The 24,306-nt window shown below is 39.8% G+C and overlaps 2 protein-coding genes across 2 annotated transcripts in view; both read left to right on the top strand.

Moving 5' to 3' along the window:
* Positions 1–24,306, top strand: part of LOC120434305 (zinc finger protein 570-like) — a 488,395-nt gene that overhangs the window by 66,425 nt on the left and 397,664 nt on the right. The gene's annotated exons all lie outside the window — the stretch shown is intronic.
* LOC116333915 (zinc finger protein 436-like) lies at positions 992–9,262 on the top strand. Its single transcript, XM_039602157.1, has 2 exons — positions 992–1,500; positions 8,152–9,262. The coding sequence occupies exons 1-2, from the start codon at positions 1,329–1,331 to the stop codon at positions 9,018–9,020; spliced, it is 1,041 nt and encodes a 346-aa protein (XP_039458091.1). The 5' UTR covers positions 992–1,328; the 3' UTR covers positions 9,021–9,262.

Below are 24,306 nucleotides of genomic sequence, written 5' to 3'. Positions count from 1 at the left end.
TCAGTTCATCTCAGCCAATCAAATTGTTTTGTGCTTCCACAGCAAATCTGACTCTGGTGTTTTCTGCTTCATTTCTCTGTCATCTTTGTTATCAACCCAAAGACAAAAACATATGTGAACTGCTTCAGTCTTTCCAGTCATGTCAAAGCTTCCAGGGTTTTCAGTGAAATGATGTCTGCTGTATCTTACACAATCTATTTTACATCTTTTGCAAGATACATGGATGAGTACACATCACTGTGAGGAGGGAGGATGCAGCACTTTCACTGTGTGCAAACACAAGGAGCCAAATGTTCTCCATCACTGAGCTCTTTTAGTATATTAAGGGTTAAGTTTGACATAAACAGAATTTTTAACAAAACAGAATTTCTCTTGGTTATGATTAGAGACAAAAAAGTCGAACAATGAATTAAAAGCAAACTAAAATTGAAAAGAACAAAGCTAACAGTGATAAGTTAAATCATCTCATCTAAATGAAAATATGGAGCACCAGAACATCTGATTTAATAGACAATAGGCCAAATATTTAACATCTGAATATAATAAAAATGTATTAGTGGTCAGCTAAACAGTAATAATAATTAACAAATAATTTATTCAGGCATTACTTCGTGAGTTTCTATGTAATTAAACTGTGTGAAAACATATTTCTTTTATTTGTTCTGAACTCACCAAATCCAAACAGTAACTCCTTTTATAAAAATGAGATTTAAAAATGTCATCTGAGTCTGCGGTGCTGATCGGTTTAAGGAGGCAGTGGATTCAAGATAAGAATCATGGTAAACTTCAATGTAAGAAAACCATTCAGATAATTTCAAAACAGAAAACTTAAAATTCAAATGATAATATTGTAATTTTCTTGTTTTTCATGGATGTGAAAAAAACCCCATTGTTTTCAGCTAGAAACTGATTTGAAACAGAGAGAAATCTTCGACAGCGGAACAGTTAAAGGTAAATGTCCTCTGCCGGAACAACAACGATGTGACACCAAGCGGAAGTAAAGAAAGGAAAGGCGCGTGTGTGAACAGAGCCGAGAGTGTGGGACCGAAAAGAGTCAGCTCATCACTGTGGTGTTAGCGGCTTTACACTGACTCCCCGAGCTCTCTGTAATACTTTACATTCATTAATAAGAGAGAGAGAGAGAGAGAGAGAGGGAGGGAGGTGCGTTAACAGTCCCGCTCTGGCGGAGCTTTATCACGTGACACCAGGCGGAACTAAACAAAAGAAAGGCGCTAATACTGTAAACTTTCCTCTTGTGTGCCTGAGCAGAGACTCTTCTGTTGTGTTGTGTTTTGTTGTGTTGTTTTATGTGAGCTGTGGCAGTAACAATGCCTTCAGTTCAGTATCTGAGAGAGTTTATCAACGAGCGACTAACTGCTGCTGCTGAACAAATATTCTTGGAGTTTGAAAAAACGATCGTCCAGTACGAGGAAGAGATCGACCGTCAGCGCAGACTGCTGGATATCACCTGGAAACCCCAAATCAAGCTGCACAGGACAGGTGAGTGTCACTCTGAGGGAGGATCCTAATCACAGCTCTGCGGGACATTTAAAAACTCGACTGCATCTTTTGCATCCCTGCTGGTGTTGCAGATTAACTGGTGACGATCAATGTTGGGTTTATTTAGAGAGAAAAGAAAAATATACTCAAAGTGGATTTTCTTAAATTTATTAAGCAGTTGAAGGCTCAAGTAAAAAAAAATTAAAAAAAATAAAACAACTGCTTCGCTTAGGAGGCCCAAACAAACAAAGAGCCCCACACCCAGACAGTAAACGCTTTTTATTATGTGTGATAAACAGGACGCTATGGTCACTGGTCAAAGGTTGGAGGAAAGCCACAGTTCTCCTTCATATTTGGCTGAAATCCAGCACTTCAGCTCACATTTCTTCTTCTGCAGTTTTCTGAGCATCTCCTTAGGTGGAGACGCCACTTCACCCCTCTGCCAGTGATTAACTGGTGTCGTGAATAAACTGGTGACAGTCAAACAGATGTGTGGTAGATTTGCTTTTCAGGAGCTGCTACTGACAAACCAGCAAATAAACACTGAATATTTCACCTGAGACATTTGAGATTAATTTGTGTCTTTTTCTCTGGAAATGAATTCAATTTGAAAATTATTTGAAATGGTGGTTTAGTGAGTTTGTGGTCACCTGGGACAATCATGTACTGTTTGTCAGAAACACTTGGGGCCAAAATAGATAACTGATCGTCACAGATAGTGAGAGTTGGTAGTTAGATACAGTCTGTATAGGTTTGGTTAATTTAACTAACATTTGTGAGGAGACGGGAGTTACAGTAGTTAGACAATGATTGATAAGCAACAGAGCCAGTGTGACTGAGTCGATCTCCTGAAAGTGAGTGGGTTTAAGAAAGTGAGTGACTCCGGTGTGCCAGTTGGTGTGTCATGTGTGTTTTTTGAGTTTTAGGTGAGTTGGCTTTAAAACATCAACTCTCCAAGTTGAGAATATTCATAATTTAATTTCCAAAAATTGCATACGATCGTTATATTGTAGCTGGATCGGCTGAAGTATCACATAGTACCTGCAGCAGTCTCAAATGGAGTCCTGTCCAGTGCCATAGCATACAGCCAGATTAACCTGTAACACATCTGCACCTGGATCTATCACCATGCTGAGTAAGGACTGAGTGGCTGCACTTACACCTGGAGCATTCAAAACAACCCACAAACATCATGTTGAAAGATGCGGTGCCAGCAATGGATTGACTAAAACAGGCCGTTAAGCAAAGACAACAAGAATCATTTTTTCTGTTCATTTAAAATGCAAAACGTCTGCACTCACTGCACAAGGAAAGTGTGGCGGCTGCACTTACAGCCACACAGTGGTAATAGCCACCATATTAGTGTAGAGGCTCATACATAACATTGCATTCACATTTGTCTTTCTTTAAATATAGGAATTAATTTACAGGACAATAAATAACTGGTTTTGGTTTAGAATTAATTCACATACCCACATAACACTGCATTCTAAAATAAGTGCACACATTTTAGTTTACACTGTTATGCATGATTTATTCTTTGTTTTCTGAGTTACGTTAGTTGCAGCTGCTCCAGTTGATTGAGGAGCCAAGAGGTGGAAAAGGGGCGGAGCGAGCCTTGATGGAAAGCTGCAAATTGGCTCATTCCTCGGGACCATGGGGGGGAATCGGAGTTCTTTATGTTAGTTTCAGTTAGGTTTTGTGTGTTTTACCCCTTTTTGTGAGCTGATCAGGCACTATTTAAGTTTCCCCTTTGTCTCGTTAAGTTAGGTCAGGTTGAGTTATCAGTATGGTTTGCTAACTTTGAGTAGAGTTCTGTTATTTTGACCTCTTTTATGGGCCCAAGATTTTCATTCTTTTTGCATGATTTAACCAATTATGTTTTTGGGTTAAATAAAAAATCCTTTTTTTGGACTTTAACCTGTGCCTAAGTATCCTTCGCTCCTCGGTCTGTCACAGAAAGTCAACACACACTGTGCACTACCACTTTCTGCAGTAGGTTCATTCAATCTAGAAAGAGAGAAATTGTATGTTGTCACGGTCACATGGTCTAAAGTCAGGTTGTTGAATGAAGAAACTGCGCTTATGAGGTTTAGGAGGCTGCCATGTGTAAATGTGCAGTTACTGCAGATTTGTGTGCACAAGTCTTATCTGTGTGTACCGTGATATGGCCCAGCCCTAAGACAAAGCACTGTGCCCAGTCTGAGGCTGGTAGTCAGTGTTTGTTCAAGTACAATACACCGTGACCATTATAGCTAGCATACAAAGACACCATAGGATGTAGCGCTCTGCTGTTTGGGATGTTTGTCACAGACTCCTCCAGCTGCTGCGTCACCCACAAATGTTTGTTAAAATAATCAAGCTTGTGTTGTAGGCAGTGTTGAGGAGTAACGGAATACATGTACCAGCGTTTCATAATTAAAATACAAAATATGCAATATTTTTAGAACCACTGGCCTTAACTATTCGAGCTAACAGGGATATCAGAGGTGTTCATGCAGGGGGTATGGAGCACAAGTTATTTTTATATGCTGATGACATCTTAGCAGTATTAACGGATCCCATGCAGTCTCTACCAGCGCTACTCACATGTGTTGAGTCATTTTCAAGGTTGTCAGGTTATAAGATAAACTGGGACAAATCGGAAGGCATGCCACTATCAGCATCATGTCATTCTAGATGCATTACTCCATTCAATTTTAAGTATTTATCTTCAGGTATGACGTATTTAGGAATATTATTAAACCCCAAACTGGAGGATATTATGCTTTCAAATATGGAACCTCTTCTCCTAAAGATAAAAACAAATCTGGATAAATGGGGTAAATTGAATCTTACACTATGGGGTAAAATTAATGTGATTAAAATGATGGTGACCCCACAGTTCAATTATGTTTCCATGATGTTACCTGTAAGAATTTCTTTACACATATTTAGTCAATTTGAGAAGCTAATTAGGGATTTTTTGTGGAATAAGAAGAAGCCAAGAGTGAATATAAAGAAAATGTGGGCCGCTAAAGACATTGGGGGAATGGCCCTCCCAAATGTGAAGTTGTATAATTTAGCTTTTGAAATGTCAAGACTGGCCAAGCACTGGACAGGTTCGGACTCTGAGCTGAGCTGGATGAAGATCGAACAGGAACTAGTGAGCCCTTTTACACCCTTGGATGTTCTCTCACAGGGCTCAGCAATTAATGGACAAGACTTTCATAATAACCCAGTGCTCGGGTATTCTAAAGCTGTCTGGGTCGAGGTGCACAAGATGTGTGGAGCCTCTCATTTAAGACAACCTTATACCTCGTTATGGAACAACACTGCTATACAGATTGGGAGAAAAATGGTGTTCTGGAAGGAATGGCTTGTCAAAGGCATACACAGGATAAGTGATCTTTACTCAGGGGGAGTGTTTATGTCATTCGCTGAAATAACCCAAAAATATGGTTTGACAGGAGAAAATAATTTTTGGAAATATTTACAAATAAGGGATTGTATTACCAAAGGAAAGTTTACTCAAAACACAAATATGGTGGTGGAGTTTTTAGAATTGTCCAGTACAGCACATAAAGCAGCTGTTTTCTACAAACTGTTTAACAATCTAAAAAAAGAGATATGTGAAAACTTGAGGATTATATGGCAGAGAGATTTGAGTTGTGCAATTTCTAAAGAAGATTGGTGTAGAATTTTGTCATTCTCTGATAAATATATAAGAGAGGCCAGGGGTAAATTTACTCAGTACAAATTAATACACAGATGGTACTTCACTCATTCTAAACTTTATAGAATGGGAATCAGTCCCAGTAATATATGCTGGAAATGTAGCTCAGATCCAGGGACATTTATACATGCTATTTGGGAATGTGGGAAAGTTTATCCCTTCTGGCAAAAAGTATTGGACAAAATAGGAAGGTGGATTGGTTTAATAATACCCTTGTCACCAAGACTGTGCTTATTAGGGGATCGGTCGGTGTTGCCGGGGGTTTCAAAATATGATTTTGTGGTTATAAAGGTGGGGGTGATTGCAGCGGCCCGAGTTATTCTCAGTGTATGGAAGGAACCATCTCCTCCAGAATATAATAGGTGGAAAGAAAATATGCTGAAAATGGTGTCGTATGAAAAATTCTTGGCGAGGATTAATGACGATAGGGAGGGTTTTGACAAATCATGGGGACGTGTTTTCGGCTGAGATGGTTGAAATTTATTTGGTCAGGACAATTATCTTTAGTTAAATTTTATGCTTGCTGTGTTTGTATGTGGGTGTAGGCACTCAGTAACGGAATAACTTAAGAATTTCATTGTATTGTCCTTTTTTTGTGTGTGTATTGATAGTTGTGTACTGATAGTAAGTATTGCAAAATGGATCCAAAATGCATAGTTGAATTAATCATGGGATTGGAAGCTGTCTTTTTGTTTTTGTTTTTTTGTTGTTGTTTTTTTGTTGTTTGTTTGTTTTTCTGTTGTTATTTGGTTTGTTGTTTTGTTTTTGTTTGTATAAAGGTTAAAAACAAATAAAGACTTTAATTACAAAAAAAAACAAAACAAAAACAAAATATGAGTAAATGTATTCCGTTACAGGTTTATGTGCAAGACGCAAGAACAGAAAACACTGAAAGCTACAAATGTGTTGTGCATGAAACTGGAATTAAAACGTGGTGATGGAGCCAGAGCCGGATGTTTGTCAGAAGTTAATCTGGCTGTGGACTATCGCACTTGGCCACAGGTGGCGCTAGTTGACTTGCCTACATTTGAGTGCACACAAAGTAAACTGCACGCTTCAGTTGTGTGGCGAAGACGCTGAAATCGAAGTAATAAAACGTACGAGGGGAATGATAACGAAGACAAGATTCTCCAGTAACTCAGTTTGCTGTTTCAGAAAGCTGCTGATCTCAGACCTGCACAGCTTCAGCTGCATGAAGAGCACATGAGATTTTCTCTGACAGCATTAAATTAAACCTGATTAAGATCAAAGGTCATCACTTGTATGTTAAATTAAAAACTTCAATCTAGAATTTCTTCACACTGTGTTTTGCCAATGTTGTATCATTCATACCAGAGTAACCAGAGAGGATGTATATTTAACCCTCTGGGTCCACGGCACAATTGGCCATTTTAACGGCTTTTGATTTTTCCTCTACATTTCACCGTTAAAAAAAAACTTTTACTTTGCTTGTTTGGTATCTTTTTTTAGCCTCAGGCCTGACAGCAGGTGTATCACTCCACCTGGAGACAGCGTTTGCTCTGTAATCTGCCTTTGGTGGCTTTTTGGCAGCAACTGTGACATTCAGCAGTTGCCTCATTGTTTCGACACACAACAAAACTATTGACTACACTTCACACCAACTACACACTCCAAATGTCACAAATCTCTCACATGTCAAAACTCTTTCTTTTGCGCGCCCAATCACTCGCTGCCGTCATTCCCAAAACTTCCCCCTCTTCCTAAACAACCACATGTTGCCACATAATTTTTTTGATTGGTTGACATAGTACACTTTTCCACCAAGGGGAAAAGGGTGGAGTTTGTTTAATTTTATTTTTTTATTTTTTTAGTCGCAAGCAGAGAGCGCTCCCCATCGCTGTCCTTAGAAAATGTGTTTACCATTTCTTCCTGCAGAAAACACAACAATAGTATTCAGTAAAAAATTGCATATACTTTTTATCATAACTTTGGTTTTACCTGGCCTATCGACACAATTTAAAAACTGGTATATAGATTGAAGTCCAGACTTTCACTACAAGTTGAAATGGAGACTCAGGGTTCATCTTGTTGCCATGTCATCTTAAATTGGTCATGTGACCAACACGCTGGCACGTCAGTCGACCCCAGAGGGTTAATCACACAAAGCAAACATCTCCATCACAGTGCTCATGAATTAGTGGGTGTGTCCATCTTCTGTTGGAAGAAGTTTTTATAAACCTCTGGACCGAGCTAACCCAGCTTGGTCCTTATGGTCTCCCTAAAATCTCAAATGACAACCTTACATTTTTGATATTAACATTAACTCTGGGCCTCTGGAATGTGCAGCTGATGTTATCACCATCTAAAGAAGGATAAAAACAAAAACTAAGGAGTGCTGAATCATTAAAACATACAGACTGTGAAAGTAATAGGTGTGCAGCATTGGTAACTAACTAGCAACAAGCCTCTAACACAGTGTGTATGCTAATGGCTAATGTAGCTAACAAATTAACAGCAGAGTGCTGTTAGATGTTGTAGAAATATAAGATTATAAGCTGTGTGTGTGTCTTTTTTTTTGTTGTTGTTGTTTTTTGTTTTATAAATAGTAGCGATGTGGTTGTATCTACCTTAATTTAATGAGTCAACAGTGGGAGCAGTCGGGCTACATAAAAAGCAAAGGGTGGCGAGTTTGCGGTCACGTCCAGCAGGTGTGTGGGCGGGACAGTAATCCAGACGCTCCACCTCAAGTCACTACTGCGCAGACTCTGACAATAACTTGGACCCACCTTATCTGCAATACTTTCAACAGCTGTAAATGCACTAATAAAATCAGCCATTAGTTATATCCAACCCTGGGTCGCTGTTTTACTCACAACCTCTTGAGATTCTGTGAAGCAAAGCCGATTTAAAAAAAAAAAATGAGCTCAGTCTATCATCATTACTTTTCTTTTCCACATGTCCTTCCTTCCCTCCAGAACTCCCACGGCAGCCTGTCTGTAAGGATGAGGATGTTCTCCCTGAGCGGCAGCTCTGGAGCCAGGAGAGGAACTCTCTGCACCAGGAGGAACCAGAACTTCCACATATTAAAGAGGAACAGGAGGAACTCTGCACCAGTCAGGAGGGTGAGCAGGTTGGACTCAAGGAGGAGACTGATACCTTTATGGTGACTGCTGCTGAGGAAAGAGACCACCATGACCCAGAAGCAAACAGCAACCAGCTCCCTTCTCAAACCTCTCCTATAGATGAGAGCCAAAATTACAGAGGAAGCAGGAGTTTAGACTCAGGGACAAATAGTAACTTAGAAAGTCAGAGTAATTCTGACACAGGTAAAGAGTCTTTAACATGTAATCTTTGTGGAAAATCCTTTAAGAATAAGTACAAAATGAGTCAACATCACAGAATCCACACAGGTGAGAAGCCATATTCTTGTGAAATGTGTGGGAAAAAGTTTTGTCTGTCATCAACACTTAAAAGCCATAAGACTACCCATACAGGTGAGAAACCGTATTCTTGTAAAATATGTGGCAAAAGTTTCACACGAAGCAGTGGTGTGACCATACACATGAGAATGCACACAGGTGAGAGACCGTACCATTGTAAAACATGCAGGAAAGTGTTCTCAAGTAGCAGTCATTTATCGGCACATAGAAGAACACACACAGGTGAGAGACCGTATCATTGTAAAACATGCGGGAAAATGTTCACATCTAGCAGTCATGTATGGCGCCACATGAAAACGCATACGGGTGAGAGACCATATCATTGTAAAACATGTGGGAAAATGTTCTCATCTAGCAGTCATTTATGGCGCCACATGAAAACTCACACAGGTGACAAGTCGTAGTCTTGAAACATTTAGAGAACAATGTCCAAGAAGCCAAGCTTGAAAGAAGATCTGAGAATTTATACAGGTTCACAGGAGAACTTTCAGAGTTTAAATACCTTTAAGCTGTGTTCCAAAATCATCATTTATTGCATGTTTATTATGTATAAAGCAGATTTAACCCTGTAAGACCCAATCCACCAAAAAATAGCCAGAAAATTCTTTTTTTTTTTTTTTCGGGGGGGGGCTCAAATGTTTAATAACCCTTATAACAAAATCCACTCCTTTTCTTAATATCATGTTGTTTATGATATATAATAAATATATATTTTTTGTTTTGATTGATGCATTTGATACATTTGGCATTTTTGTTAACAACAGTGTTAATTTTAGACAAAAAAAGGAGTTTGTCCATAACATTTTGAAATTATGGCAAGTATCGATCATGTTGATGAGATAGAGGTTTCAGAAAGTCATGTAGCAAATATGATACAAAGGGCATTATAGGGTTAATTTGTTCTCATCAAATTCGTCAATGAAAATATGGTGACTCTCAAAAGATGGATTTTAGTTTTGGTTTTATTTATTGATATATTCCTCTGTGGCGAAGTTGAAACTCAATTTGAATATGAAGTTTTGTTTTTGCTGTGCATTAGAGGATAGTTGATAGCTGTTGCTGATTTGGAGTCAGTTTCTTTTGATGTTAAACAGCATTTGAGCTATTTGTTTTTTAATAAACAGATAAAATTAAAGGTTTTTGTTACATTGGTAGCTGTTTAGTTTATTTGGTTCATATCACTTTTGGTTATTTCGTTCATTAAGACTGACATAAGTTTTTGGTTTTTTTTATTTTTTAACTTTTGAGTTTTGTAAGAATGTAGACGTGTTGTGCTGATGGGATCATCAGGTTGGGTAGGCAGGTCCACCATGGGGGAGGGTCTTTGTTTTGTTGTTTGTTTTATGTACACAGTAACTAATGGATGAATATTTTGACAGTAGTAAAGCAGCAAGTTTTGAGGGGATGACTGTGTTGCTTGGACTCCTCCAGCATGCATCAAAGTGCTGTTTCTGTAGCTGCACAGGTGTTTCTCTGCTTGATTTGCCTTACAGTGTGAGGCAAAGATGTTTTTCCTGCCAGAGCTCATCTTTCATCCAGCACCGCTTTACAAGAGAGGGTTTCAAAAAAAACCAAACAAAACCTGAAGAAAATGTACTAGGGATAAATGAAGATAACAGTTTACTTCAGTTGTACTTGTATCCTCTATATCCATTGAATAGATTTTTATAGGTTATTGCTGTTAGCTCCTGCATGAATTAAATTGAATCTGTGATTAAAGCCCACCTGTCATTACTTTATTTCATTCCTCGGACTCCTCCCACCTGAATGCTGTCATTATAAAGCCACTTGAGCTCGGTCCTTAAGATGTTTCAGAACAGGTGCAATTTGTGGTCCTTATACACACACAATACGGAAATATTACGTTGAAGCACAGTATGTATCACTCTGCAAGGCTCCTGGCTGCAGTAGCTGTAATGCTCCAACAATCCATCAAGCGGTGCAACTTCGTAGCTTACCAAAGTCATACTAAAACATTTTTTGACAAATTGCTGAGCGCCGTGTACCACATAAAAAGGGTTCGCGATCAGTAAGCACAACCATAATTCATACATAAAGCGCACTGTCGATTATTGAGAAAATGAAAGGATTTTAGGCAGCGTCAACGCGTTAGCCCGGTTAGCTTGTTAACGCATTGACGCCGTTCAGCCCCACGCACGGAAAATCTCAGTTAACTTGTTAACTGCATTAACGTTAATGCAGTTATGGCGTTAACGTAATTTTAACGAGATTTACGCTACCAGAACTAAAATGGTAATCTCCAAATGTTTTCTTTTTACCGACCAGCTCCTCTTTGATAGCTGCCGTGTCCATCTTATAGTTGCCTGCAGGTGAAGCGATGGTGGAAGGTAGTGGTGCAACGGATCACGGTTGATCCGAAATCCGAACCGATCCCACTCCACGGTTTGGTACGCACGTGATCCGAAGATTCGAAAAAGAAAAAAAAGTATGCGTATGGTGCGCGTGGTCAGTCTGTCAAGCGGTAGTTATGATCAGCGCTAGCGGTCCAAGTGGCGGAGCAGAGGAGTTTGCGGCATTTAAGCAGCCCTTTGCTGCCCAATCCGACCGGGCTAAAGCTATTACAAAAGCTAATGGGGTGTTTAGCTGCAGACGGGAGGCCTGTGATGAACGTGCTTGAGCCATGCTATGACATCTCGTTGCGCGTCCACTTCAGTGACAAGATCGTTCCAAGCATGTATGAGCAGGAGAAGTTTAAAGTTACGGCTGAACTTTCCCAGGCATCTTCTGTTGCTCAAACTACAAATGGGTGGAGCTCCAGGGCAACGGAAAGCCACGTGACCGTGACCGCTCGTTATATCACAGCGGAGTGGTAGATACAAAGCCCTGTACTGCCCTATAGATTACATTAGATTAGATGAAAATTTATTTATCCCTCGGGTGGGTTCCTCTGGGAAATTCAGTTTCCAGTAGCACAGCACCAACAGAAGTTGCACAATGTGAGCAGAAATATACCATATATACACATTTATAAATACAGAGAATACAAAAGGGATAAATAGAATAAATAGGAATAAGAATACAAGGGAACGGCACATTTCAAGTATTGTGAGTCTATTACACCGTTGGATATTAACAAAAACTATTGCACAGTGAAAAGGCACTACAGCTACTTGTTACCCCCTCCTCTGTCCCCGTTTCCCCTCCAGTGAGGAGTTAAACAGTTTGATGGCGTGTGGGACAAAGGACTTTTTAAGTCTGCTGGTCCTTGACTTTGGGAGAAGCAACCTGTCACTGAACAGACTCCTCTGGTTGTTTATGGCCGTGTGCAGAGGATGCAGAGGCTGCCCAGCATGGCCCATAATGTCCATATTGCACCTTAATTAGTTTTTATATAAGTGTGTGGAATGAGTCTTCAGTTGAATGTTTTTTTAATAGACAAAAAATACTTAAATAAGTTAACGGCGAGTAGAATTTTTGTCCTTTTTTTCTATTTTTGCTGATCCGAAAATTGATCCGATCCGTGACTTCAAAAACCTTGATCCGATCCGAACCGTGAGATTTTTGATCCGTTGCACCACTAGTGGAAGGAGAGTTGTGTTCAATGAAGGAGAGAGGCGAGGCAGACTAATGTTGCGTAGAGACAAAAGTGGACAAAAGAGAGGCAAACTAGCGGCTCCACAAATATAATTAGAATGTAAGATAGACTATATCGATATAAACGATATTGTCACATCTCATATCTTGTATAAAAATATATCGATATATTTAAAAACTCGAGATATTGCCCAGTCCTTTTTCACATTAAATAGGTGGCCCTATAGCTCCGTAAATATGGACTCTCAGAAGTGGAACTTGTGGAATGATGGATGGAAGTCCCTATAATATTTGGTTTTCAAATCTCTGATACAGATTTGGAGGTGTGTAGAAAACAGAATTTTGCAAGTAGGAGGCTGACATTTGAGTTCCAGCTGCTCATATATATCATGAAATTCAGACCTTATAAACTGTTTAATCAACCATTTTATTATAGTGAATTAAAAGAAATGTGGAAAGGCTGACAGTATCTGGTGAGTGTGTGGAGGTGTGCCTCCTCTCATCACCTGCCTCACAACCTACCTAATCCTACACAAACCCAGAAAGGGCAAAGGCCTGAGTGGGCGGGGTTATCTGGGAAGCAGTGAAGATTTTTATGTACAAGACATATAATAATCTGTAAAACAGTCCAAATCACATCGATGTTTTCACAGTTACTAAAGTTTGAATGTGAAAAGAACTAACTCTTTTTTTCATCTGTCACTTTGAAATTCTCTGTGGAGTTTCTTTTAAGATTCTTAAATTGATGGTGGCCTGTCTCATTTTCCTTGTTGAAATTTTAGAAATAACTGATCTACGTCAAGTAGTCTTAAAGATAATCAGGTTTTAAAAAGATACCCCGATAAACTGCACTAAAAACAGCCGTAACCCTCATTTCAGGACCCTCAGGACTACGCAGAGTGGAACCTGATTGGCTCAAAGATGGTGGGTGAGAAGCTGACTGCACTGACGTGATGGTGTCAGCAAAGAGACTGACCGTGTGGGAAAGTGGCAGTAATGTGAGAAAAGACAAGCAGCGTAAAACCCGAGAAAGAAGGCAGATTAGTGATTACAGACCTTCCCTAGCAAACTTACACATAAGCGTCATACTCAAAGCATTTTTTCGCTGTAAAAAAAAGTTTTGCATAATTCCTAATAATGGAAGCTTTACGCAGGAATTTTCAAACCGAATCTGTGATGATCACATGGGATGTTGTTTTTAAACAGATAAATTTAGATAGAATACATGTATTTAACCATTGGATGCACAACCTACCAATACCTACACTCTTCCACGAGTGGGGTCAAAAATGACCTCAATTAAAATCAATGCATTTTGCAACAAACTCTGTTGTTATTCTTCAAAATCTTTAAAACGAAGAGTTGTAATATTTTCATATTCCAGGTATTCCTCACAGGGCTCACAAAATTTCAAAATCCCTGGTAGCCCTTCGGGCAGGGACTCTTCAGTTTTTGGTAGCCCAAAATAAATTTAAGTAGCCCGAATAAAAAAGGGAGCATTTTTTTTATGTTTTGTTTCCTGTTTTGTTTCCGTTACAATATTATACTTTAATGTATAATATTGTAACGTAAACAAAAAATTTATCAAAAAATTGTTGTAACACAAATTACAATATTGTATAAAAATTACAATCATCAACTCAAATACTTGGGTGTAACTGAAAAGAAATTTCTATGAACTTGTAAGAACTGTACAACAGGAATCAGTCTGTGTCAGATCCTGAATTTGAAATTTCCACTGAAATCACAGGTAAGAGGCAAGTGGAACCAAGATCGAGGCCATTTGCTTTTTGAAGTTTGCAAAGACTGCTAAATGTTGCCAATGGTAGTTCACTCTTTGCAACATAATAGGCTGTTCTAAACAGATTTTTCAGGTTGATTTTTAGCATGTTATTTGCAGACTGAGCAATAATCCATTTCTTGCATTTCTCATGGGTTCTAATGGGGGCCTTTCTTAAAATTACTGGTCCCAGTAACAAAGGCACTTGTCGACTCAGAAATCGAGGGAAACCAACAACACACCCGGCAGAACATTATGTTATTTACAGGGGTGCACATAAGTGGTCCGCATGTGCGCATTCGCTGTCAAAATAAAAGACGCGCACCAGATAAGAAGTTGCAACGCGCGTTTGCGTCCATATAAAAGGCACTGTTTTTGTCCGCTAGAGTGGGATTTTCATGGCACATTCTGCACCACATCTCTGTGTGTTCATCATTTGTTTGAAGCCAGCTCACCTCCTGCAACCACTTTTCCTAGAATACGCGCTTCTTTTGTGGTTCGGACTCCATCTGACATTTCTTTGTAGGTGGAGGAACACCAAAGTAATTGCTTAAAGGAGCTTCTTCGACATCTTTAAGAGTTCTAAACAAATGTCTGTCCTCCTCCAGAAAATCTTATGGACGCAAACACACGTTGCAACTTCTTATCTTGTGCGCGTATTTTATTTTGACAGCGAATGCGCACCTGCGGACCACTTATGTGCACCCCTGGTTATTTAGCTTGTCATATTCCAGCCACAGAAATTCTTTTGTCTATGAAACCATAAAGCTGCACTTTCTTTTTGCCTTATAGTCTAATTTGTCATAACTTTTCCGTTTTGTGGTCGGCTTTTCTTTGGCTGTCACTTCTTCACCCTGACCTGTCTTATTTGGCTCAGCAGAACTAAAATATATATCCTGCTGCCTTTACACACGCACTCACATAACGCTCAGCGATTCTCTGCGCGATCAACCTCTCACATGTTTAAGCTTCCTGCGGGAGATTTCACTTGTCATGTTTGCACAGTAAACTAACGATTGATAAGACGATGTCAGAGGAATTGGTGCGCAAATTATTGTCACTCACCAATCAGTACTGTCGCTCTCTATACACAGTTCGCGCGATTGCAAAGTGAAAGCAAAAAACATGCGCAAATTCAAATGCGACTTCAATATGTCACATATAGGGCTGCTCGATTATGGCAAAAATGATAATCACGATTACTTTCACTGAAATTGAGATTATTTGATGATATTTATTTAACAATAACAATGTATTGAATAATGGCTTTAAAGATTGTCAAAAATAGTATAAAATAGTGTGCAAATACTGATAACAGTGCAAATGTCTGCAATATAAAAAATAAAATGTAAACATCTATGTTTAGTGAACTTTGCCATGTCGCTCTGTGGTGCAGCTACGACACCAAAGTTTACACACTATGTCTACTTGATCCACGTCTGACTCCGCGAACCCATAATGTTTCCACACCACTGAAGGGTTTTTTTTACCTCTCTTTTCAACCAACGGCAGTCACTCCCCTCTCCAAATAACTTCTGCTTAGCTTTCCGAGCTTCCCTCTGTTAGCTCCTCTTAATTGTTGTGACGCGTGTTCGAAACGCAGAGAGGTGCGCTCGATTTGCCACACGGAGCAGCGCGAGAGTAAAGCACGAGGGAGGTGCTAATAATTGGCTCAGTCATTTTTAATGGTCGCTGAAAGCCCAGATCGTATTTTAGATTAAAATTCGATTAATTGAGCAGCCCTAGTCACATATTGACAGTGGTTCACCGATGCCAATGACATATTTACCCAGCTACGTTTCCGAAAGAATGCAAAAGCATTGACATATATTTGTCCTTTCTATGATAGCCCGACGGGCAGGGCAGGGATAGATTCTGGTAGCCCGACTTGAAAAATCACTAGCCCCAGGACGTCGAGCTAGCGATTTTGCGAGCCCTGCCTCATAAAACATGATTGTGACATGAGGCCATTTGCATTTTTATTGATTTTTTCATTAATTTTAAGAAACTGCAGTTTTTGTGTCCCTTGTATCACTTGTGTATGCTTGCTTGTCAAATACTGCAGAAGCTGGGTCTTCCCTCTGAAAGGTTCTTCAGAACTGAAGAAGCTTCTCAGATGAGAGGTGAAACGTCTTCAAGCAACTTAAAGACGTCCAGACGCTTTTCTTTCCAAGCTGCTTAGACTACGATGACCTGGATTACTGAGAACCTTCACAGACACACAAACTGGTACATCCCAGTTCTCACTTCCTGCAAGAATGGTCAATCAGATGAAGGCCATGGTCATGTTTGATTACATTTTTCCACTCTTTTCCCCTGTCTGTGGCTACTCTTTGTGCCTCCATGTTTGTGCATGTCAGCACCTCTTCTATTATATTATCAGACATTAACATCTTCCATGCATCTACTGGGGAGACAGTACTGAACCCAGGTGCAAGCCCTGGCCGACTATTCAGAATATAGTGGCTAGAGCAGTAAAAGGGGCTCATTCTGTTAGACACAATATCCATTTCCTCATCAGAGGAGTCTTCTGTATCTGACTGGCCTTGTTCAGTCGGGGGGATAGTCATGGGCTCTTCATCCCATTCGTCCTGGATCATTTGTAGGGCAAGGTCCACAAGGATCCTAGCTGGCCTCATAGCAGCCATGTTACGTTAGATATTAAAAAAAACATCAGAAAGGACAGTATTTGAAATACACAGAAAACTATAAATCATGTATGTTACTGTGTAAAAATGAATTCCTGATCCAACAAAGTGTAAGTGGGAGAGTTGCTAAGAAGTAAAGGTTTATAGAAGATTCATAGGAACTGCTTGGGGTCATTTTTGACCCCACTTGTGCTTAGAAGAGTGGGGTAGTGATACAAAAACTGCATTTTTAAAAATAATGAAAATCAGACATTAACATCTTCCATGCATCTACTGGGAGACAATAGTGGCTAGAGCAATAGTAAAGGGGCTCATTCTGTTAGACACAATATCCATTTCCTCATCAGAGGAGTCTAAATGGCATTTTTAAAAATGAAAAATCCATTATCGCTACCCATGCACTCCACGATTTAGTTTACCCTGGTACCTTGTTACATTAAACTTAGCCCAGCAACAGCTGCTTATCATTAAAAATGCAAATGGCCTCATGTTACAAACACATTTTATGAGGAATACCTGGAATATGAAAATATTACAACTTTTCATTTTAAAGATTTTGACGAAAAACAACCCTTGGGGTCATTTTTTTTTTCTTTGCACGTACTATAAATCCCACTTCCCTCCTCTTTGAAGAGTAGTCAGATATCTGTGACAAACAAATAAACTCAGTTGTTTGTGGCAGTTTTTTCCAGCTCAGGAACATTTCTAGACGCAGAAATTTCTTGTGATCTAAAGATCTGAAAGAAAGTATTACTCCGATACTTGGCTGCCAGCTAAAGACAGAATTGACCTCAAGGTTCTATTATTTGTTTTAAAGCCCTCCATGGTTTGGCTCCAGGTTACATTTCACATCTCCTTCGCAGATCTCCTCAAGTCTAGTGTTGTAAATGACCTACTAATTTTATTAGTTTTTAGAATTGAGTTTGACAACCCTGCACTATACAAATAAAGCTCACTTGTCTCGGCTTGAATCAGAGGTTTAACAGTGTGTGGCTCCCTCTAGTGGATGTTGTGGAGTATTCTGTTGTCTTTGCTCCAAAGGTTTTTGTACAGAGTTTTGGTGTTTCCTGTCACTGTGGGCCTCACAGCACAGTAGTACACAGCAGAGTCTGTCACTGCAGCAGAGGAGATCTGAAGAGTCATCAGTGTTTTATCTTCACTCACTTTAAAAGTGATTCCAGGAACTGGATCTGACATTTTCTCTCCTGTTCCAAAATGAGAGATCAGGAACTTTGGTGGTTTTCCAGGATATTGTCGATACCAGAAGAAATAATCACCATAAACTGCAGCTTTGGAGTATCTATAGGACAGAGTAACAGTGCTGCCTTCTACACTGAACACTTCTTTGTTGGTTGGAGTGAGATCTTCACAGCTGACACCTAAAGGAACAGAAACATATTTGATACTTTTATAAATCATCACAATTCAAATGTATTTCTTTAAACACACAGATTGTAACGTACCTGTTAGAATGGTGAGAATCAGTAAAGAAAGTGCATAATAGTCCAAAGACAACATGTTGAATGAAGGTAAAGTTTATGGTTTGTGTGCTGAACTCTGTTGAATGTGGAGGTTTCTCTCTCTTCTAGTTCAGTAACAGCTCAGCTCCTCCCTGAATCTCTCCTCCTCCTCTCTGATCTGGGTTTGAACTTCTCTCACTTCCTCCTGCTTTACACACTAGTAGCAGCATTTTCACTTTCAGGTGGGAGCTCATCTTTCAGCTCTGTGCTTCTTCAGTCCACAGATGATTCATGAATCTTAAGCAGCTTAAAACACAAATTCATCTACTTAATGTAACCCGACTGTGACCATGAAGACCACAGCCACTGTGTATTAGTCCAACACAGAGCTTTGCTGTAAATTCACCACAGTAGGACAAACTAACCTGTTTATCCTTCACTAAACTACCCAGTATTTTCAATCAACATTTGATTAGCACACATTTAGTGGACATTTCACCACACATCATATACAGATCCAGTCTGTATTTAAAAATGACAACTGTTATGGCCCGTCTAAGGGTGGCCAGGCCATAACATAAGGGTGATCCATCCCCATCCGACCCCAAGCAGCACATCACACAATTAATACTTTTTGATGGTGGTTTATTTACAATGAGTGAATTTAAAAACAAAGGAAGGGAGAATATTATAACTCTGGGGTGGGCCTAAGGCCAGAATAACAAACAAAGGGAGCTTATCTCAAAGATAAATCAAACTTACCTACTCAAAAGAATTAAACCAAACGACAGCGACTTACCTCCCTAAGTAACCAAAACAGGAGAAAACTGTAATCAAACAAAAAGGCAGTCCGGTCATTAGCCAATCCGTACGATCCGTCCCCTGGATGCACCAATCACGGAGAGGCACCTGCACACTCAGATTTACGTATTACACAAAATTATGACAACAGTCGTAACAACAACATTACATGAAATCTTTAAATCTGTAATCTATCAAAGGTTGCTGAGCTTCTGATATGGGACAAACTGCATAAAGCCAGTTCTTGTGTTTTCTGATGGGGTTTTTTTTAGCTGATAGAAATGTAGCGTTCAAAATTGCTGTGAGTAAAAACGTTTTATGCTCTACTGTAGCTTTAGCTAGATGCTGCAGTACCACACACCTGCACTCGGCCCACTTTAAGCCCTGAAAATGATGCAGCTGAAACTAAAGAAACAAATCAGTTTTCAAAATGCAAAAAGTACAAAGTCCATATATTTGTGTTAAAATGTAGGGAGTAAAAATAAAATGTTAAATAAATACTCGAGTACAGACAACTGAAAATTCTACTTAAGAACTGTTAAGAAGTATTTTCTACTATGTTGGTTCCAACTCTGCAACACAGCAACCTCATTTATATAAAAAAAAGAATCTTTTTTTTTTTGTTGTTTTTCTTTCTTGTAGTTGTTTGAAGGTGAACTAAACAAGTGAACAGATTTTCTTTGGAAATTTGACCCTTTTTGCCACATTACGTCCCCATGGTGCAGCAGTGGCTCTTTGATTTTACTTTTTAATATAGAAAGAAGAACAAGCCAGCTTTGGTCACAGACTGCGTGGCAGACCGTGGGGAAGTGGGGGAGGAGGACCCAGGTCCCTGACAGCTTTTGTTCTTGAGGAAATAACCACTAACTAATGGACTCGCTGAAACTTCACAGTCTGGTTTATCCATTCATCACAGTGAATGGATATCTGTGTCAGGCGTGGATCAACAACATATTCAACATCTTCATCTTCATCTGTTTGTGATCATATTGCCTTCAACAAAAAGAAGCATTAGTTTGGCTCCTACAGGTTTGAATCTCTACATGAAAATGTGTGTGTCACAAAAAATATGAACAAGTATACAGACTATATGTGAACATTAATGGCATCAAAAAAACCTGTTTATTCTGAGTTTTTTTTTTTTTTTTTTAAAGCTATCGAGATGGAAAAGCTAAATATTTTTTCTAGTAGAGGCTCAAAATGTCACGTGATGAAATCTTATTTTTATAACATTTCATAGTAATGTAGAAAAACAAGTTCTCACCCTCACACTTTTTTTAAAATAAAATTTAATGCCTCTATTAAAACATTTATTTCAGGACACAAATGGAGGAAAAGGAGAAGTTTGTAGCAGTGCTTAGTCGTCCACCTGAACCACATGTTATCAAACCTAAAAAATGAACTAGGAGCTGAAACAAAGGTTGGTGCTCGGACTCAGGTGATACAAACAGAAGAAACAGAAATCACTGTAATGATGAAGAAGGCTCTCCCGTGTCAGACAGTGTAACACTGATGCAGGTCAAAGTCTGTAAATGTGATATTTGTGGAACAGCCTTCAAGAAAAATTCTAAAATGAAGAAATAACATAGAATCCACAGAAGTGAGAGCATTTAAGCAAAACATGAGAACATTTCAGTGATGTCACTTAAGGTCCGCATTAAAACTGAAATGTGAGAAACTGTACCAATGTACCACATGTGGCAAAACCTCTATTTTTCAAAGCCTGGTGGAAACACTGTTGCATTCATCGGAGTGTTTCCACCAGACTTTGAATGTGTGTGAATGTTGGTTAGTTTGCACTTGAGTTTAGAAGTGCTTGTATGACTGGGTGTGAATGGGTGAATGAGGCATGTTGTATACAGCGCTTTGAGTACTCCGGGAGAGTAGAAAAGCGCTATATAAGAATCAGTCCATTTACCATTTACCAAATCCACAGGAGAGAAGCTGTGTTACTAAAAAAAAAAAGTGGGAAAAGGTTCAAAGTCATCTCCTACAAAGAGGCGGAGCTTGTTCACCAGGGAAGACACAAAGGATTACTGTTTGCCTTTCCTGGACTGCGCCGTGCACATTGAAGAGAATGGCAACCTCAACATCGAAGTTTACCGGAAGCCCACACACACGGACCAGTACCTCCTCTTTGACTCCCATCACCCTCTGGAACACAAACTTGGAGTAATTAGGACCCTACACCACCGGGCAGAACTTGTTCCCTCTAAGCCTGAGGGAAAAAAGAAGGAACACACACACGTAAAGGAAGCCCTCAAAACATGTGGTTATCCTAACTGGGCGTTCATAAAGTCAGCAAAGAGGCACAGAAAAGAAGATCAGACACCAGCGAGGGAGGATAAGAAAGACAGACGCAACAACATTGTCATCCCCTATGTAGCCGGTGTATCAGAGAAACTCAGGAGAGTTTTCTCCAAGTACGACATCCCAGTGTACTTCAGACCCAGCAACACACTCAGACACAAACTGGTTCACCCAAAAGACAAAACTCCAAAACACAGACTTAACAACGTGGTGTATGCTGTACAGTGCAGCGAGGAATGCCCAGACCTCTACATTGGAGAGACCAAACAGCCACTTCACAAGCGCATGGCACAACATAGAAGAGCTACCTCCACAGGACAAGACTCAGCAGTCCATCTGCATCTTAAGGATAAAGGACACTCTTTCGAGGATGCCAATGTTCACATTTTGGACAGAGAGGACAGATGGTTTGAAAGAGGAGTGAAAGAGGCCATCTATGTCCACTGTGAGCGACCATCTTTGAACAGAGGCGGTGGTTTACGACACCAACTGTCTGCCATCTATAATCCAGTTTTGAGTTCCCTCCCCAGACGCCTTAACGCCCACTCACATCCTGGGCCATCTGACCTCAGGAATTCACATGATAGGGTGGGGCCAGGTTTCACAATGAGCTCACCCGAAACCCTGGCTGATTAGGTACCACACCCGCTTTCACACCTTGGCTCATGTGATTAGAGGATCACCAGGGGTCCTTTGTCCCTCTTTGGGGATACTCCCACTGGGTTTAAATCTGGGACTCTCGGCCATTTGACCTTAGAACTGAAGAAGCTTCTCGGATGAGAGGTGAAACGTCTTCAAGCAACTCAAAGAAGTCCAGACGCTTTTCTTTGCAAACTCCTTTGACTTGTTGGAAAAGATTTAAGCAGCTGACTCAAGTTTGGTCAGTTTACAGGATGCTGCCATGCGATTGCATTTGTCCCTAACCATGGGGAACCCTCGGGCTAACTTTTACCGAGTGGAAAAAAAGTTAGTTTTCATCCTCCAGCTTCAGTTTGTTTATGTTATGTTAACATAGCTGTGTCACTAGCCATCAAATTATTATATACCAGCTAGCTCAACTTCAGTAACTCTACAAACGTCACTGCTGTTTAGTTTTCTGTCTTTATTTATGTTGAAAGTTATAGCACAGCTGTACGTTTGAATTTTTCAGAAATCCCTCAGTCAGACCATGGCATATTATTTAATCTTAAAAATAATTTGGAGACTTCCTGCGTACCATTAGCGGGAGTCCATGTACCACCAGTGGAATTCGTACCACAGTTTAAGAACCACTGCTGTAAACAATATTTGCCATCGTACACTGTAGGATTCTTATATTCAGACAGCTCTCGTCACTTCAAGGGAAAAAACCAAGTGATGATGATGATGATTATGATGATGTGTGTGTGTGTGTGAGCTTCGTGTCACCTACGGTCAAAGTGCATTCAGCTGAATTTGTGTAGCTCCATCACTAAAAACGGTCACGTGTCGAAGCCTAGCTTATGAGCTGTCCAAGGTCCTGAAAATATAACAATTTAATTTGAGTCGATTAAATGTTTATTGGTGAAATAAAGTTTGATTACATTCAAGTTAAAATGTTATACGTGGGGAAAAATCAGGAAAAATGTGTCGTTAAACTTTATTAAAAATGAATGTATTGATTAGAGTGCTGTCCATCCAAGGCCTGATTACTGTCAGGACAGGGTCCAAAGACGCCATCATCCCTCCATTCTCTCCGCTCTTCTGTCATTTCTTTTTTTAGTCTCACTGAGCAGGCTCTGAAACAGAGGCGAGAGAGCACAAGAGAGCGAGGGCAGCAAGAGAGGGCGAAGGAGCGAGAGAGAGATAAGATGGGTTCGGGAAAGGAACATTGATACACATGACAGATGGGGAACATGGAACAAGAGTAACTAAACGTGGAACACAGAAACTATAAATGTAACATGAGCAGAAAACACTAAGAACCAAGAATAATCATAAATCATTGAGTATAATTTAAACCAGAAAAACACAAACACTGGCTCACAAACCCAGTGCCATGACAATCTGAGGATTAATAATAAAATATAATTTTCTGAGGTTTGGCGGTAAATGTCCTCCAAAACATTTAATAGTCGACAGTATCTTCAGAGAGTGAGTGGTGGGAGAGAGAATTTGCTCCACGCGTGTTAGTTTGTTTGTAATGAAAGAGGACGATGAGATCAGAACACACTGAGTGTTGACTATTCTTATTTTTCAATACTGGCATAAAAAAGACCTTTAATCAAATAATGTCGACAATTTCAAATTCAGTGGGCGGGGCCAGTTCCCTAGACATCTAGACATCAGTGTTTCAGTTCAGCTCAGCCAATCAAATAGTTTTGTGCTTCCACAGCAGCTCTGTCTCTGTCTCTGATCTTTACTGCTTCATTTCTCTGTTGTCTTTGTCATCAGTCCAATGACACAAGAATCAGAGGTTTAACAGTGTGTGGCTCCCTCTAGTGGATGTTGTGGAGTATTCTGTTGTCTTTGCTCCAAAGGTTTTTGTACAGAGTTTTGGTGTTTCCTGTCACTGTGGGCCTCACAGCACAGTAGTACACAGCAGAGTCTGTCACTGCAGCAGAGGAGATCTGAAGAGTCATCAGTGTTTTATCTTCACTCACTTTAAAGGTTATTCCAGGAACTGGATCTGATATTTTTACTCCTGTTCCAAAATGAGAGATCAGGAACTCTGGTGGTTTTCCAGGATATTGTTGATACCAGAAGAAGCGATCACTTCCAGTTGCTTCTCTGGATAATTTATAGGACAGAGTAACAGTGCTGCCTTCTACACTGAACACTTCTTTGTTGGTTGGAGTGAGATCTTCACAGCTGACACCTAAAGGAACAGAAACATGTTTTATTCTTTTATAAATCATCACAATTCAAATGTATTTCTTTAAACACACAGATTGTAACGTACCTGTTAGAATGGTGAGAATCAGTAAAGAAAGTGCATAATAGTCCAAAGACAACATGTTGAATGAAGGTAAAGTTTATGGTTTGTGTGCTGAACTCTGTTGAATGTGGAGGTTTCTCTCTCTTCTAGTTCAGTAACAGCTCAGCTCCTCCCTGAATCTCTCCTCCTCCTCTCTGATCTGGGTTTGAACTTCTCTGACTTCCTCCTGCTTTACACACT

The sequence above is a fragment of the Oreochromis aureus genome, linkage group 18 (assembly GCF_013358895.1).
Source record: "Oreochromis aureus strain Israel breed Guangdong linkage group 18, ZZ_aureus, whole genome shotgun sequence".
Lineage (NCBI taxonomy): Eukaryota > Metazoa > Chordata > Actinopteri > Cichliformes > Cichlidae > Oreochromis > Oreochromis aureus.
This window is presented reverse-complemented; position numbering and strand designations above follow the sequence as displayed.

Excerpts from the sequence above, each read along its gene's own strand:
- LOC116333915 (XM_039602157.1), top strand. The coding sequence starts at position 1,329 with ATGCCTTCAGTTCAGTATCTGAGAGAGTTTATCAACGAGCGACTAACT. Across the intron at positions 1,501-8,151 it reads AATCAAGCTGCACAGGACAG|AACTCCCACGGCAGCCTGTC; the intron begins GTGAGTGTCACT and ends CCTTCCCTCCAG.